This window comes from Armigeres subalbatus, chromosome 2 (assembly GCF_024139115.2).
Source record: "Armigeres subalbatus isolate Guangzhou_Male chromosome 2, GZ_Asu_2, whole genome shotgun sequence".
NCBI classification, from domain to species: Eukaryota; Metazoa; Arthropoda; class Insecta; order Diptera; family Culicidae; genus Armigeres; species Armigeres subalbatus.
In genome coordinates, this window is record NC_085140.1 from 43,273,753 (window position 1) to 43,292,598 (window position 18,846).

An 18,846-nucleotide genomic window follows, 5' to 3' on the forward strand; every position below is an offset into this window, starting at 1 on the left:
GATGTGGACGTGGACCAACGGCTTGACGTGTTCACAGTTGGATCATGTCATCACTCCTCTTCAATCCAAACATTACTTACGTGACCTCAGAGCGAAGTGAAACACAGGAAGAACTTAGATAGAAACACAAAGTAGAAGAGGGACGAGCCTGGAATTGAACCCACGACCTCCTGCTTATAAGGCAGAAGCGGTAGCCACTAGACCACCGAGCTCGACCTTATCGGCCAAATTACCTAATCGGCCAAAAGTTCTATTCGGCCAAATTACCTAATCGGCCAAATGACCTTTTCGGCCAAATTATCTAATCGGCCAAATGACTTATTCGGCCAAAAGACCTATTCGGCTAAATGACCTTTTCTGCCAGATGGGTTTCGGCCTAATGGTCCTATTCGGCCAAAAGACCTATTCGGCCAAAAGACCTATTCGGCCAAATGACTTAGTCGGCCAAAAGACCTAGTCGGCTAAATGACCTATTCTGCAAGATGGGTTTCGGCTTACAGGTTTATTCGGCCGAATGAGTTTCGGCCAAATGACCCTTCCCTCATTCGGATTCTTACTAGCTGATAAAATGTTAGTCGTGAAATACGGAGGCACATCATCTGTAGAAGTCAGGCCTACTACGCTACCGTTCTACGCATATCTGTCCCATGTACAAAGGAATCCCAGCAAACATGGGACAAATATGCGTATGGCGGCAGTACGGGCTCCAGAAGAAACTGTGGTCAAAAAAGATTCACACCCGCACCAAATGCATCATACATAAAACGCTCATAACACCGAAGGTCCTTTGCGGACATGAAACTTGGGCCATGCTCGCGGCGGACTTGCAAGCACTCAGGTTATTAGAGAGACGCTGGCTTCGGACCATCTTCGGTGGTGTGCAAGAGGACGGTATGTGGCGGAGAAGGATGAACCACAAGTTCGCGCAACTATACGGCGGACCCAGTATTCAGAAGGTAAGCTGGAAGGTAGGGTAGGGCGTGTTGCAAGAATGCAGGATACCAGACGAGCGTGGGGCGCAATCGAGGATGGAGAGGTGTGGCCCTGAACCGTGTATTGTGGCGTCAAATTGTTGATTCAGGGTTTTTGGTTTATCTTGAGAAGGCGCGTGTCATCAAGGTATACGTCAGGTCACTCTTCATAACTATTGGCGAGGGGGTACAACACCGACCCCAGTAGCCCGACGTTAAGCAGTGCACCAACAGGAACAGGTCCTTTTAGTGAATGGTATTGAACCTGGTACTACTACAGCCAATCGACTATCTTTCATTTGTCTGCTCTTTTTGTTCAAGAATTCTGCAGCTGTCACAGTTGTGATGCTTTCATCTGGGTAGCGCTCAGTCTTGAAACTAGTACCAGTGGGTTAGTATGGAGAGCTATGAACTGAGCTGTTTTTTGTGACGTTTTCCACACGATGCCATAATCATGTCTATTAGACTTAAAAATACCGGAAATCGGTCGGTGAATATATCACGAATCACTAGAACATTTCGAACGTATTTCAAACAGCATATTCGCGAATGAATGTTATGAAAGATCCAGAACATCATTCAGTTTCGAAAGCATGCTTTGCAAATTAGTCCAACTTATGTTTCCCATCCGCTGCACAGGTATTTGCTGCACTCACTATACTTACCTTGCGGAGCATTCCAATGTCTATTCACAGAGATGTGTAGCGGATGTGAACTGACTCGTCAGACGTTCAATAGGATTTCAAGACTTTACTCGCTGCAACCACGCATTCCGCCGGTTCATATGTCGTGTAGTTTTCTTGCAACCCATGACGGTGCAACCACGACGTAGCGGACCGGCGCTATTTCACATTACAATCATTCCGGCTTCCACAGAAACTGTTCAAACCCATTCTCATTCAAAGAGCATGCTGCAACGGTAAATTAGCCAAATATGCGAGGACGAACATGTGCAAACAAGAACCTCATGATGAAATGCTTCCGGATCCGCAGTCTGTTGCGGTAGATACTTATAGGGTGTTTGAGCTATTCTGCGGCTGTGGAAATGATTAAACCGATAGCAATATTCAATTAAAATCTGACGACATTTAAATGTGCTCTCGAAAACGTCATACAACCCTACATTGAAAATTCCAGACAAGAGGCATTATTGAGCACACACTATGGACTGACTCTGAACCCTATATCAGTTATCAAGGGTAAAACCTTCCATGGCATGTGTTGTATCTGGTGAACGGTGCTACCGAACCTGACATGCTGGAACCCAGGTTCAGGAGACGAACATAGGTGAATCATGAAAGTTATTTCCAGCATCCCAAACGAAATTTGTCCAGAAACCGGTAGTCAGTAGAGTGGAAACTTCCGAAAACATGGTTTTGATGTTGTGTGAAAGGTGTACTTTTCATTTGAGGATTTACAGTTGCATCTTTCATGTGTGAGAAGAACTGTTTGTGGTTGGCCACAGGCTTCCCCAAAATGAACAAGCCCTACTGCAGCGGTTGGTTAGCTTGAAAGCTTGGCACACTTGCATCATTGGACCTTTGCCTCTCGTTAAAGCTGGTAATTATTGAATGAAAATATTAGGGTGTGGATGATTCCTTTCGTGCAAATAGAGGAAAGATGCCTAAACGGTTAACTCAATCAAATAGGATTTGAAGGCTTGAGAAAGAATACCAAATTGGCTTTTCCTCTTTCAACATTTTCGTTAGAAATATATTAACAATAATTATAATAATACTTCAACGCTCCACAATTGAGTGCACTCAAACCACCATTCAACTATTCAGAGGTGAGTATTCACCAAAGCGTTCGAGGAAATGGTGAGTTCACTCGCCATGTCCGTGGAGGTTCATTTCGCAAACGACCGTAGTCATGCTTTCCCAAGCCGCGAAAGCGAGGTAACGAACCGTGAATAAATGGCCGGATGAGTTTAGTGAACGAAGTTCTCAACAGTTTTGCTGAGTTGTGGTGACGGCACGGGCACACAGGTAGCGGTAATAAAGTTTGCCTCACTGGGAGGGTGGTTTCTAGTAAGGAGCGCCACCGCCCAGTGATGAAGAGCAAGTGACAAAGCTATTTCAGCTGCTGACAAAGCTTGTACGTATCAGATGAAAAACAGTGGTGGACTGAGGAGTGTCTGGATAAATGGGATAAAAGTTTTGCTTCTGCAAATGTCATCCCGATTTATAGCTGATATAACTTTTTTGCTGTTCCAGTGTTAAATCACCATTACAGTATGACACTCGCAAAACAAATGCTTAAAATCAATTAAAGCCATATTTCAGCCCCCACTGCCAAGATAATCCGGATCAGAATGGCAATGGCTTTGACTGAACTGTATCGGAAAATGTGTACGAAATGCTCCCAGGACAAACTCCACAAAGGAAGAATCCGATAAAAAAAAAACGTCGGAGATAATCCGGCACCCGAGAGTGAGTCCCAAGGTCGTCGACTACGCAAACAGCGACAGTAAGGAAAAATTCTTCAGAGACGACAAATATCCTTCGTTACGCCTCGATGAAGTCCAACCAAACAGCCACACTCAATTTACAGTACGGGTGGCCCCGGCGGCCGCCTCAGGTTCCAGGGAATTGAATACCGAGCGCACCAAAGAGCGTGGATACCATCCACTATCTGGTCTGGCTTCATCTTGCTAACTGACTGACTTGTGCTTTGCCATGGTTTGTGCAACATTCTTTAAAGCAAATTTTCAAAAGAAAGATGAGACAGTTGCACTCGTTAACGACTTTCTATTGGATAAGGGTTCGTAGTGCCCTACGTAGATAAAAGATAAAGGGTAATAAGTTTCCCAATCTGCATGGAACATTCAATGCATTTGAAGGGAACACTAATTGAAATAAATGGCAGACTACTTCAGTGGTAGCAATAATTGGATTAAGGCATTAAGGCCGAAAAAGCAAAAAGTTGATTGACTGCATATTTGTGATAACTAATTTCGCGTGTCAATTTGAGATTGCATTACCCAAATTCAAAGCTAATTATGATCATGTTGTTGAATAGTACAAACAAGCATTCGGTGTTATTTTTTTTTCGTTTTATTCGCTTTCCCTAAGAGTACCTATTAGAGATTTGTAAATCATCAAACTGTTCTTTCGACTTTTTATAGCCAAATTGAAATTGAACGTTATTTATTGCCAACCCTGATTTTCCAACTTTTTTTTCCTCCCATTGAGAACTCTCATCGACGTACACCGACAGTAGCGAGTTTGCTTTGGGAGTGATAAAAACGAAAGAAACGCAAACTGAAAATATTTATATCAATATTTACCGAGCCTATTGACGGAAAATTTATGTTTGCTTTCACTTGGGCGGACGTGGATGTTCTCCGTTGCTGCTGCCGCTGCTGAAGTTTCCCATCCGCCGAGTGCTGGAAAAACACAGATGTTGATCGGTGTTGCTCCGAATTGAAGCTACTCTTCAGTTACAGGCACTAGCGTAGTTGGGGTTTCTTTGTCTATGGCAGCCCTAAAGTAGTCATTAAAGGGCGTACGGAATCGAATTGCATCATTTAGAACTACTCGCCAAAAATTGATTGTTATGAAATTGTCAGGGACTGAAATACAATATTAAATCCGTTAATTCTGGAACTTTTTTCGAAAAAGAACTCATAAGATTTTGTACAAGTCATAAACCAACATTTTTCTGCTTTAAATCTTTCCCAATAAACAAATTAACTCATTTTATTGCCGCAGTCGATTATTTGTCTTATTAAGGTCAGCTTTGCCAAAGAACCCATATTTTTAACGCCTTCAACTATTACAAAAATCGAAAACAAAAAATCAAAAAAGTGCTGCAGTATTAATCGCCCTGAAAAATGAGATTGATGCTCTCCCAAAATTTGGCGAATATCAGTCCAAACTTATATTTCAGCACTTTTAAGATTTTTTTATATTTTGGTTTTCGGCAGCGACAAAACAGATGGGGTTTTTGGAGGCTAACCTGAAATAAGTCAAAGAATTAAAAATGTTGACATCTATATTAATAAAAATGAAATAGTCTGTGTTCGTATCCGCATAACTCGAAAACGGCTGGATGGATTTTCTTTATTCCTTCAGCAAATATGTTCGTTATCGTTTCCGATGGGTTTAATAATATTTTCTCATGCGAAAAACACGAATAAACAAACTTTCAAAGCTCTTATTTTTATTCCAGCCCAGTATTTTTGAATCGGTCGCAGCTCCGATGACTTTGGGGCCTATGGCATCCACTAGAATCTTTTCTTAAGATGTGGATTGCTGGAGCGAGTGCGCAATTCAGTCCGAATCCTGAACAGGATTCAGTCCGAATCCTGAGCAGGATTCAGTCCGAATCCTGAGCAGGATTCAGTCCGAATCCTGAACAGGTTTCAGTCCGAATCCTGAACAGGATTCAGTCCGAATCCTGAACAGGATTCAGTCCGAATCCTGAACACGATTCAGTTCGAATCCTGAACAGGATTCATTATTAAATTCTGAATAGATTTCAGAACTGGATTCAGTCGGAATTCTTTACAGGATTCGGACTGAATCCTATCCAGAATTCGGACTGAATCCTTTTCAGGATTCGAACTGAATCCTGTTCAGAATTCGGACTGAATCGTGTTCCGAATTCGGACTGAATCCTGTTCAGGATTCGGACTGAATCCTGTTCAGGATTCGGACTGAATTTTGTTCAGGATTCGGACTGAATCCTGTTCAGGATTCGGACTGAATCCTGAACACGATTAAGTCCGACTCCTGAGCAGGATTTAGTCCGAATCCTGAACAGGATTCAGTTCGAATCCTGAACAGGATTCAGTCCGAATCCTGAACAGGATTCAGTCCTAATCCTGAACAGGATTTAGTTCGAATTCTGAACCGAATTCAGTTCGAATCCTGAACAGGATTCAGTCCGTATCCTGAACAGGATACAGTCCGTATCCTGAACAGGGTTCAGTCCGTATCCTGAACAGGATTCAGTCCGTATCCTGAACAGGATTCAGTCCGTATCCTGAACAGGATTCAGTCCGAATCCTGAACAGGATTCAGTCCGAATCCTGAACAGGATTCAGTTCGTATCCTGAACAGGATTCAGTCCGAATCCTGAACAGGACTCAGTCCGAATCCTGAACAGGATTCAGTCCGAATCCTGAACAGGATTTAGTCCGAATCCTGAACAGGATTCCGTCCGAATCCTAAACAGGATTCAGTCCGAATCCTAAACAGGATTCAGTCCGAATCCTGAACAGGATTCAGTCCGAATCTTGAACAGGATTCAGTCCGAATCCTGAACAGGATTTAGTCCGAATCATGAACAGAATTCAGTCCGAATCCTGAACAGGATTCAGTCCGAATCCTGAACAGGATTCAGTCCGAATCCTGAACAGGATTCAGTCCGAATCCTGAACAGGATTCAGTCCGAATCCTGAACAGGATTCAGTCCGAATCCTGAACAGGATTCAGTCCGAATCCTGAACAGGATTCAGTTCGAATCCTGAACAGGATTCAGTCCGAATCCTGAACAGGATTCAGTCCGAATCCTGAACAGGATTCAGTCCGAATCCTGAACAGGATTCAGTCCGAATCCTGAACAGGATTCAGTTCGAATCCTGAACAGGATTCAGTCCGAATCCTGAACAGGACTCAGTCCGAATCCTGAACAGGATTCAGTCCGAATCCTGAACAGGACTCAGTCCGAATCCTGAACAAGATTCAGTCCGAATCCTGAACAGGATTTAGTCCGAATCCTGAACAATATTCCGTCCGAATCCTGAACAGGATTCCTGAACAGGATTCAGTCCGAATCTTGAACAGGATTCAGTCCGAATCCTGAACAGGATTCAGTCCAAATCCTGAACAGGATTCAGTCCGAATCCTGAACAGGATTCAGTCCGAATCCTGAACAGGATTCAGTCCGAATCCTGAACAGGATTCAGTCCGAATCCTGAATAGGATTCAGTCCGAATCCTGAACAGGATTCAGTCCGAATCCTGAACAGGATTCAGTCCGAATCCTGAACAGGATTCAGTCCGAATCCTGAAAAGGATTCAGTCCGAATCCTGAAAAGGAGTCAGTCTGAATACTGAACAGGATTGTGTCCGAATTCTGGATAGGATTCAGTCCGAATCCTGTAAAGAATTCCGACTGAATCCAGTTCTGAAATCCATTCAGAATTTAATAATGAATCCAGTTCAGAATGCGGACTGAATCCGTTTCAGGAATCCTGTTCAGGATTCGGACTGAATTCTGTTCAGGATTCGGACTGAATTCTGTTCAGGATTCGGACACAATCCTGTTCAGTATTCAGACTGACTCCTTTTCAGGATTCGGACTGAATCCAGTTCAGGATTCGGACTGAATCCTTTTCAGGATTCGGACTGAATTCTGTTCAGGATTCGGACTGAATTCTGTTCAGCATTGTGATTGAATCCTGTTCAGGATTTGAACTGAATTTTGTTCAGGATTCGGACTGAATCTTATCCAGAATTCGGACAGAATCTTGTTCAGGATTCGGACTGAATCCTGTTCAGAATTCGGACTGAATCCTCTCCAGAATTCGGACAGAATGCTGTTCAGGATTCGGACTGAATCCTGTTAAGGATTCAGACTGAATCCTTTTCAGGATTCGGAATGAATTCTGTTCAGGATTCGGATTGAATCCTGTTCAGGATTCGGACTGAATTCTGTTCAGGATTCCGACTGAATCCCTTCCAGGATTTGGACTGAATCCTGTTTAGGATTCGGACTGAATGCTGTTCAGGATTTGGGATGAATCCTATTCAGAATTCGGATTGAATCCTGTTCAGGATTCGGAATGATTCTTGTTCAGCATTCGGAATGAATTCTATTCAAGATATGGACTGAATCCTGTTCCGAATCCTATTCAGAATTGGGACTGAATTTTGTTTAGAATTCGGACTGAAACCTGCTCAGGATTCGGACTGAATCCGGTTCATGATTCGGACTGAATCCTGTTCAGGATTCGGACAGTATCATGTTTAGGATTCGGACTGAATATGGTTCAGGATTCGGACTGAAGCTGGTTCAGGATTCGGATTGAATCCGGTTCAGGATTCGGACTGAATCCGGTTCAGGATTCGGACTGAATTTTGTTCAGGTTTCGGATCGAATTTTGTTTAGAATTGGGACTGAATCATGTTCAGAAATCAGATTATTCAGAATTTGAACTAAATCCCGTTAAAGATTCGTACTGAATCCTGTTCAGGACTGAATCTTATTCAGGATTCGAACTTAACCTGAATTTGATTAAGATTATGACTGGATCCTGTTCTGGAATAAGATTCCCGTTTATTAAGCACTTCCACAGTTATTAACTGCGAGATTTTTAAGCCAAGTTTCCATTTCTGCATTCGTATATCATGAGGCTAACAAGATGATACTTTTATGGAAGTCGCGACTATTTCCAATCCGAAAATTGTCTAGACCGGCACCGGGAATCGAACCCAGCCACCCTCAGCATGGTCTTTCTTTGTAGCCGTGCATCTTACCACACGGCTAAGGAGGGCCATATCCTGATTCAATTTTGAACTAACTCGAATGTGAATAATTCAATAGTAACACAAGTGTTAAATTATTCACATGGCGTAAAATTTCATCTTTGGTGATATGCGATATGCTCCATTAACAACAAAACTGCGTCTTGAACGAGATTGGAAAATTCGGCGAGAAATAAGAGAAAATAAAACTCCCCCTTTTCGTTACATAAAAGAAAACGATTGCACACATTTGACCGCCACTTTTCTGTGTCTTCATCAAAAGTGAAAAGTGGACGTCGTTGCTGGCCGGTCGGTCGGTAGCAAGTGAGGAAGCCACCCTCTACCTAATGGATATTGCGCTGGAAAAGATTGTGCCCCGAGTTCATCGGTACTTCTTGTAACTAAAACTGTGTCGGTCGGCAGACGACCGGGAAGTGGGTGTTGGATTTATACGATCAAAGATAAATGGCGATTTTCCTCAGTCGAGATGAGTAAATATGAGTTGATGGGATCTGGTAAATCAACTTCCGGCTCCCCAGTTGGAGCGGGCAGTCAGTAAGTGTGGGTTCCAGAAGTGCGGCAGAATAAGGAATGGGCGCAGTGTGAAATGGCAATGACAAATGTCGAGAAAGATTGTCTACGTTTGCGCCGGAGGAGGCAGATACCATCGCTAATGGAGTCTTTTGTTTCCGGGAGGGAAATTTAATATTTCTTATTTTATTTTGATTTCAGATTTCCGCGTAGGAAGTGGATTAGAGATGATACAGCCAGTGACAGAAGGATGGGAAATGAAGTTAAGTATGCAATTCGGTGATCTGACAAATGAAGTGATGAAAAATTATGTCCTATGATTGTCCATTGTTAAAGTTAGATTGTATTTATTTTCTACGAAGAATTCGAATTCAAACAAGTATTTGTAGATATACATTTGACTTTTTCGGTGATTTACAATAGTTACAACAAAATGATTTTGCAACACATATATCCCAGAATCAATTGTAATGATACTTGACAGGATTAGCATTGCAGGTTTTCGTCGAATGTGTTTCAATGCTAGGTCAAATGTGAAATGCAAAAAAATCCAATCCAGAGTGCATTTCCATGTAGCACTATCTTATCTTTCGAAGCTTCCGGATCGAATCCAGCCATAACAGTAGAATTTCAGTGCCTCAATTAGCGCCAGGAAACACATTCTGAAGAGCGAAATGAAATTTTTAAGCATCGTTCATCGCCTCTTCGTCGAACAACAACGAGATCGCAGAAGACAAAATAGGTATGTACCAGGTACCAGGAAGGAACGATGCATGACAGTACGAATCTGCACACCATTCATTGAAGAGCGTCATCCTATTTGGGCATTGAATATCGGTTCGGAATATTGAGGGCGAGGGTCGTTCGTTCAAAATGTACATCTGAAAAACAATGCACATCTATTCCAATTTTTCTAATTGTGTGACATTTCTGCAAAACAAATTTCAAATTGATGTCATTGAAACCAAAATTTGAAATCCTGATGATAACATTTTTTTAAGAAATGAACTCGTGGGGTTGTATCTGGTACCGAATTCCCCGCTGCCGCAGTACAAATCCGTTTCACACGTGACGAGACAATAGCGAACCAAAATTGCACATGTCAAAAGGCGGAAAATCACTTACCTCGACTGCATCCTGATTGCCGGCATCGGGTGGGTGTGTGCCGAATCGCGCTCCGTTCGAGAGCACAAGTGCATCCTTCTGTTGTTGTTGGCTGGAGTTCGGTATGTGTGGCATTTGGTGCTGCGGTTCTCGAAGGTTTCGATGGAATGACGAGAGAGAGAGGGCTGGGCTCTACGGTTTCTCCTCGTATTACAGCTTTCCGCGCCGGTAAGTGGTGCTTCGGTGCGTCCCGAACAGGATCCTCTTGAAAGCCTGCCGGAACTCGGGACTGAAGATGGTGTAGATGACGGGGTTGAGCGTCGAGTTGAAGTAGCCCAGCCAGAGGAAGAGCGACTCTACCGTGTCGTTGATGTGACAGGACTCACATAGTGGCAGCAGGAGGGCCGTTAGAAAAAATGGCAACCAACACACGACGAACGCACCGGTGATGATGGCAAGAGTTTTGGCCGCTTTCCGTTCCCGTTTGGCTTCCAGAGTTTCCTTGCGCTTGGAGACCTGGGCGTGCGGGTTCGGGGTGCTGGCAATATTCTGCGTCGAGCCGGTGTGGGTGTGAGTTCCACTGAGCATGGTAGGAGAGTGCTGAATCGGGGGCACCAGGGTGTTATTGCTCGTGGGACGTAACGATATCTGCGATGAATGCTGATTCTGGGGACCCGCCGATGGCGGAAGAGCGTTGGCAGCCGATGAGGAATTGCCGTTACTGCTGTTATTGTTGTGATTATTATTGTTCGCTTCTATCGCCGTCGGCACTGGATCTGAAAGCTGCCGATGCTCAACCTCATGGGAAACGGTCGGGATTTGGCTGTTCCCCACCATGGCAACCGTTGGCGTCTGTTGGAGAATAAAGGAATGCAGTAAAAAAGTAGAAACTCGTTAGCGGTCTTTGTGTGGATACCACAGCATTGGTTGCATGACGTTTTTCCGAAAGCCCATCGGACTGAACCACATTTAATATAGAAATATTGATTCAGATTAAATTGTTTAAAAAAAAAGTAGCGCGATTTGAGATGCCATGAATTTTGAAAGAGTTTTCCATAATTTCAAACTTCGGTGTAAAACAGATGGAAACAATGCTGGTTGAATGAATGTACAACATTTTTCATACAATAAGACGAAAAATGTGCAAACGGGATTTTTTTTATAAACATATCTGAACTGGGACTTTTTACGATTACTCTACAACATTTTTTTGAGTCACAGTGTATTTTTTATTATTACAAAAAAGCACATACTGCCTGCTCCACTATAATTTCCAAGCGAACATAACCACCACATATTATTTTCAGAAAGACGTCATTTAACCACCGCAACCATTAACCCGTATCAAAGCACAATAACAAACGCGCCAGCATGAAACTTAGAAAATCGAATCACTTATCTCACCTCGTCGCTGCTGAAAGCGGTCTCCACGCCCCCAAACTTTCGCTCCGCATTCGAACTGCCCTCGGTGTCCTCCACCGTGTTCACCGTGTTGGTCGAATTGCCCTCCACCAACCCCAGCTGGGACGCCGCCGATTTGGCCGGATTGCTGAACTTTTTCTTCAGACGAAATCTTATTTTCGATTTGGTTTGCTTCGGTGTTTCTTCCTGCAATGAAATCAAACCAAATGACCCAGCGGGATTAGCTACGGCAAATTTGGAGGATAAATGCTAATTTTATTAGGCAACTTGGCGAAGGAAAAGCAACTGGACTTACACCCGCAGTAATTAAGGACTTATTCGGAAAATTGTTACCCCAACTTGGCTGAACAACTCAAATGGTGACTCGAGTCCCATTCACGTACTCCACAGAAAGCTCAATTAGCTGTGCGTGGCTGGCGTGCTAAATGGGCGGTAATTTACTGTTTTCCGGTGCCATGAAACCAAACGTCCACCGACAAAAGTCACGGAAGGGCTGTAGCTGGGACTCGGATCCCTTGCTTAGTTAGTTATGCACGGCGAAGCGTCCGGTGGAACGACCAAAACCGTATTCGATTGGCCAGTCGGAGGTAATTTCCGTGGTAATGCCGTTTGAAATTGAGTCAGATTGAAGTTGAAAAAGCAGTTGGGCTGCGCTACGGGAGGGAGCATTATTGTCGAAGGGCAAGTGAAGGAGGAATTCAGAGCTGAATTGATAAACTTAAAGACATCGTTGTAGGGTAGAAAAGATGGAGACGCGTGGTATGGGGAGAACACTCATTTGGAATAGCAACCCCATCTCCGTTCCAAATGTTCATTCTCAGCTGCATTCCAAACAAAAACTGAACAAGGTTAGTATGTGTGTGCAGGTTTCTAGTGAAGTATAAAAATCAAATCATTTGGTTTGAATGCGACTGGGTAAGAGAATTAATACGCGGTTAGTGATGCCCAAATAGATCTTCTTCCGACCACTATTAAAAGAGCAATTTTACGCTCATAATCAAAAATTGTAAAACTTCGTTTATTTCAAGTACGCTGATCAGTTACCTGCATTGCATTGGGAAATAAAACAAAAAAGTAAAGTTCTAAATGTTTTTCTTATAAACAAAAACATGAGTAAATAGCTGGTCGTATAAAACAGAACTTTCGGCAAAGAAATATTGCTGGGTAACCGTTGATTCATAACAGAATTCAATCCTTCAGGAACTATCAAACCAGTCTATTGGTATTTTGAATCGAGTTAAAGTGCAAAAATTAAAGTTAAAGCATCAAACTTGTATAATTCCTACAAATTTTTCTTTGGTCAATAAAAACATTCCAAATTATTTTTTTCTCAGGAGGTGAGTAACGAGTATGCCGGGTTGACACGATGATAATTATTATTTATTAATGAATAAAACCTACTCAGAACGTTATGAATCAGCTTTAAAACTAATTAATAGTTCTGATGATTGCTTTGTCTAATTACTAAGCATGATCAGTGGCGGCGATGTAGGTCGTAGCAGCTTCAGCAGAGAAATTGCAGCATATGTCCGGAAGCCTGTATGAAATTATCCACTTCATCTAGATAGAAGATAGGCCGATAGCCGGACAGTAATTCGACCGAAAGACATTTGGCCGGACTTAGCCGAGTATGCCTTTTGGCCTAACAAATAATTAGGCCGAAACCGTTCTACCTGAAAGTCATTTGACCGAAATGGACAAACGGCAGAAAATGTCGTTCGACCAAGCTAGTTAATTGGTCGGATAGTCGTTTGGCCGCAGAAGCCGTTTGATAGAAAATGTCATTTGATCGAATAGGTTAATGTACCGAACATGTTATTTTGCCGAAAATGTCATTTGGATCAAACAGCGGAAAATATCGTTTGGCCAAAAATGCCGTTTGTCCGAAAGAAACAATTGTTTAACAGAAGTATCTTTTGACCGAACAAGTCTCTTGGCCGAAAGTGCCGTTCGGACGAAATGATCCTTTTGAAAGAAAGAGCCATTTGTACGAACTGTCATTTGGCTGAACAGATCATACGACCGTAAATGGCTTTTGGCCGAAAAATAGTGAAGGAGGAAGTGATAGTTGAAAAGTTAGAAGTAAAAGAAGAGAAGTGAGAAGTGACAAATGAGTGAGAAGTGACAAATGAGTGAGGAGTGAAAGTGAGACATCTCACTTTCCACTGTGAAAAGTGATAAAATTAGGAGTGAGAAGTGAGAAATTAGTAGTGAGAAATGAGTCGTCTCATTTCTTGATTTTCACTTCGCACTTTTTTCTTTTCACAGTGGAAAGTGAGAAATGAAAAGTGAGAAGTGAGACGTGTCACTTGTTTCTTCTCGTTCCTCATTCATCACTTCTCCTTTCTTGCTTCCCACTTCGCACTTCTCACATTTTGCATTGAGAAGTGAGAAATGAGAAATGAGTAGAGAGAAGTGAGTTGTCTGGCTTCTCATATCTTATATCTTAATTCACTTCTTATTTCTCATTTTAACTTACACACTTAGTTCAGCTCGGCATTTTTTGATTCTTTTGCCGAGATCCGCACAGCCGAGCGCTCGGTTCGTGACTTTCTGCTGATATCTCAGCTGAAAAAGCAATTTGTTTACTGCGGCACTCAAAGGAGCCACCGTAATCATACGTTCATTCAGCCGTTATTTCAGCTAACGAACTTTAACCGAGATTTGCACAGCCGAGATCGGTGAAAAAATTTAAGTGTGTATTTAGTACTTCTCACTTCTTATTTATCATAAATTACTTAACACTTTTCCTATTCACTGTTGTTTGGCGACATTTACGGTACGGATTGTACCGTTCGCCCAAAGGATATGTTTTGCCAATAATATGATAATAACGTTGAAAACGGTTAGCAGCAACAATCAGGAATAAAGCAATCAAAAGAACTTTTTTTTTCACCACACATGCAGCCTACGGGGACTACTCAAAACTATGAGTTGTCCTGCTTTTGACAGAAATTGAGTAAAATTGCCGTGGGAAGAAAAGAGAGGGCGATACAATTTTATTCAGTCACTGAGTAGGTGAAAGTTAGTGTGTAGGCTGAAAGTGTCATACAGCCGAACAGATCAATTGGCTGAACAGGTCATCCGGCGGAATAGGTCGTTCAACCGAATATGTCATTTGGCCAAATAGGTCATTTGACGACTGACTTGTCACTTCTCAAACTATTCGGCCATGTGACCTTTTCGGCCAAATGACGCGGAACGCTGCATTTTCAAACTACGTTTTACAAATTGATTCTAATTTATACAGCCTTACAAATACTTTTATAATTATTTTGGGCCAACATCTATGCGAAATTCACATTTAGAGAATTCATTTTCAAGCCAGTGTTGCCAACCAGATCGACGCTTCCCGGGCAGAAACCATGAACAGAATAACAAAACATGATATGGATTTTAATGATATAGGAGATAAAACAACAGGCAACGATATCAATAATTTACACCGAAATATCATTTAAATATCAAAATATGCTATGGATAAGAACAAACTAATGGCACATGATATAGATCACTTCTTACAAATAGCATAACTTGATCTCCTCATAATATTTTAGTGAAAGATATTGATTTGATATTATCGTCTGATCTTTTATCTCTTATATCAATCATGTCAATAATTCATTTTGCTATCTTATCTACATTTGATTTTTGAGCTTTTTTCGTCTGCTCGGGTTGCTGGTCACATTAGCCTAGTGGCATTCGGCCAAATGGCCTTTGACCGAATGAGTTCCGGCTAAACGACCCTTCCTCCATCGAACGAGATCTCCCGAAGCATCACTTTTACCACGGAATACCGGATATTAGAGCCTACCATGCTAATCCTTGTGTTTTCTTTCAAGGAAGTGGACAGTGAAGAAACCTGATTAACCTTCCGAAAGGAGCTGCCAATGATCTACGGATGGCTGTCATCATTTAACAGCTTCATTTTGGTTATTGGACCATTAATGCTCCACTGGATGCAGAGTTTAACCTCCAGAAGAAGCCTTGATCCGAACCAGTACAGTGGATGGTAGGAGCGATCGGATGACGTACCAGTTGAGTTGTACTCTGTTTGGATGATATTCGGACCCAAAGAAAGCGAGTGGATCTGAATCGATGTCAGAGTTTCTCGGAAAAAATATAAAAGGAAACAAGTTGTAAGACTTACTAATCGTGTTGCCTAGGACGCTGGGTATGTTGTTCTGCCTGGTTGACTCGTGGCTTGAATCAAAACAATGGCTTGAAAAATAAAGTGTCTCTATAACGTCCCTATGACGGACAAAAGGTCGAATGGACATAAGGTCGAAAGGACAAAATGTCGAAAGGACAAAAGGTTATAATTACAAAATTGGTTAAAATTGAAAAGCCATCGTATTGAGAACAATACAAAGCAAAACTATGATGTAGGTGCCGTTATTTTTTTTATCTTTTATTGAGAGGGAAAAGCCGGCAGAAGTGGAGTTTGGGAAATATTACGCTTCTTCTCCCGTAGGCATAAAACCTCTTTTTTCATATCAACAGTTTACAACCAAGTGTGTATCGGCCCCTAACAATTAGCCAAATAGGGGTTCGATTGGCCATGTTTTCAACAATTTAGAATGTCTTTGTAATGGAATTTATGTATCTGGGCACAAGGAAATTGTAATATAAGATACCTTTTTGAGCGATTTAGATAGCCGACCTACAGACTGTTCGTGAGAACGATGGCCCAATCTTGACTTGAACCCACAACCTCTTATTTCTACACAAAATTCTACCACCAATATGCAATATGCATATGCACAATCATGATTATAAACCGTTCGGGACGCGCGCGGTCCTGGAACACTCATGCAGGCTCGTTCATGCTGTGTACCATGAGAGATGTTTTTTCGTTAATGTTGTACAAAATACAACATCACGCGTGTTTGAGTGTTAATTAAAATGATTCGTTCGGTTGAATCACCTAATAATATGCAATTTAAACTGTTATACAGTTCAAGGCAAGTCTTTGTGTAGCGGAATTTAGGGCAAGTGTGCCACCTTAAGCAAACTGATCTCTCATCTCTCAAAAATATTGATTTTATGCACGAGAATGCGTCTATTAGCTATTCTATTTTTCATAATGATTTGATCCCCTAGAAATTATAGGCGGTATATAGGTTTTCTGGAGTTTTATAAATATCATAAAAAATAACGTCTTTCACTGTACTATGGGGCAAGAGTGCCACCAGTATGGGGCAAAACGGCCATAAAGAAAATTAATAGTGAAAATGAAGTGAATGTGTTAGGCTACTGTTTCATAGGTCCAAGTCCACTAAGGTATTCCTATACCCTTTTTGAATTTATTATCATTGAGAGCAGTTTCATCCCATGGGTGCTACTGTTTGTGGAATGAAGATAAACATGATGATATCCACATTGAGCCCTGAATAGTGAATAGGCAGTTAATGAGAGTAATCCTTATCAGTTTTTTTATACAGTAAAATCTGTTTATCACTACATCCTGTCTTCCAATGTTCGGCATTATTCGATTTATGTTTGCCTTTCTCATATGCTAAAAGTGTATTGAAAGATTATAGAATCACTCCACAGCTTTATATCAATCGATTTAGCTCAACGAATTAGCATTAGCATCGTTATAAAAAAAAAGCAGAAGATGTACTTGGCTTAAAGTGCGATCATTATGTACATGTAATGATGTAAAGTGGCTCTTAAACACGGTATTCTGGGGAACCATTCCTTATGAGAAAAAAATAAAACGATCATTAGATTTTTTTTTAATTTTATTTCTTAATAAAAGCAAAAAAAAACAATCAAAAAATATTTAAAATTAGTAGTTCTAACAGATTATAAAACAAAAGTTCAACATCATTGGCATATCTGTCTTATATATAAGTCTTAGTTTGGGGCAAGCTGGACATTCATTCCTCTGACACTTGTGGTACCTAACATGGCATTTACCACAGTTATTCCAACCTTTACCCTTCTTAGACTGCATAAAACTATTTCCCCATTGCACTATGGTCCAGGATACAGATTTACGCGGAAAGATGCATTTTACGCCAAAACTATATTTTTTAGAAAAAACTGTTGTTCTACAAAATTGTTCGAAATAGTAAGGCCATCATTATGGTGCAACCAAAAAATGGGGTGGCCCATCATATAAAAAAAAATAAAAATATTTTTTTTATTTTTCGGAATATTGACATAATATGTTCTACAAAAATGTAGCGCAGCTTATTCCTATCAATTTTGCTAAAAAAACTATTTCTGTAGCTCTTAAGTTGGCTGATTTAGAGCAATTTTACCTAATTGGATTGGGGTGTACCTCACAAAAACAGTATTTTTGATCTACTTTATTTGTTTTAGATTTCTCGAAAAAGTTGTCTTCAGGTGACTTTTAGAGCTTAAAAAATGCAACTTTTGATGGGTAAATATGTTCAATATCTTTCACCGATCAAAAGTTATAAGCGTTTTTCTGTCAAAATTACATTTTTTCATAAGTTGATATCTCCAGTTAGGGCAGACCAAAAAAATATTTTTACACGGCATTTGGAAGAGAAATTCATATTCCTTATTATGTTAAAAAATTGGAGATATGTTATTTTTTTATCTCAAGTTTTACCAATTTAACTAAAACCATGTTTTTTCAAAAAAAAAAATGATATACTCGGTACTGGAAGAAGATAAAGACGATATTCTAATAGCAAAACACGCGTTTTGGAAAGCCCCAAAAGTCTTCAGAAGACATTTGTGAAAAATGAAAAATAAAAAATCTACAGCTTTAACACTTTTTATAAGTTTTATCATTATCATCGTATTGCAAGATTTATGAGAAAAGATGCATTTTCGGCCTAAAGCATACTTTTAAGAAAAAAAAATTGTTCTACAAAGTTGTTCTGGATACTCGGGCCTTTATTATAGAGTTACCGAAAAATAGGGTGGGCCATTTTATAAAAATGTGATTTTTTTTTATTTTGCGGAATATTGACATAAAATGTTCTACAAAGTTGTAGCGCAGCTTTTTCCAATCAACTTTGTTAGTTATATGTTAGTTTTACTATATAAATTATAAATATGCTATATAAACTTTTTGTGTAGCTCTTAAGCTCACTTGTTTAGAGTAATTTTACTTACCAGAATTAGGGTGTCCCTCAAAAAACAATATTTATGATCTGCTCATTTCATTTTTTATTTTTCACGGATGTCACCTTCTGAAGACTTTTGGGGCTTTCCAAAACGCGTGTTTTACTATAAGAATATCGTCTGTATCTTCTTCCATTATCGAGTTATATCAATTTATTTGAAAAAACATGATTTTAGTAAAATTAGTAAAACTAACATATCTCCAATTTTTTGACATAATAAAGAATATGAATT

General features: G+C 40.7%; 1 protein-coding gene across 1 annotated transcript in view; it reads right to left on the reverse strand.

Moving 5' to 3' along the window:
* Positions 1–18,846, reverse strand: part of LOC134214321 (5-hydroxytryptamine receptor 2A-like) — a 388,716-nt gene that overhangs the window by 60,746 nt on the left and 309,124 nt on the right. Inside the window, exons 10-11 of the mRNA XM_062693724.1 lie at positions 11,485–11,688; positions 10,102–10,932 (exon numbers count right to left, since the gene is read on the reverse strand). Coding sequence (XP_062549708.1) covers positions 10,291–10,932; positions 11,485–11,688 — 846 coding nt within the window. The 3' untranslated portion in view covers positions 10,102–10,290. The remainder of the gene's footprint in view (positions 1–10,101; positions 10,933–11,484; positions 11,689–18,846) is intronic.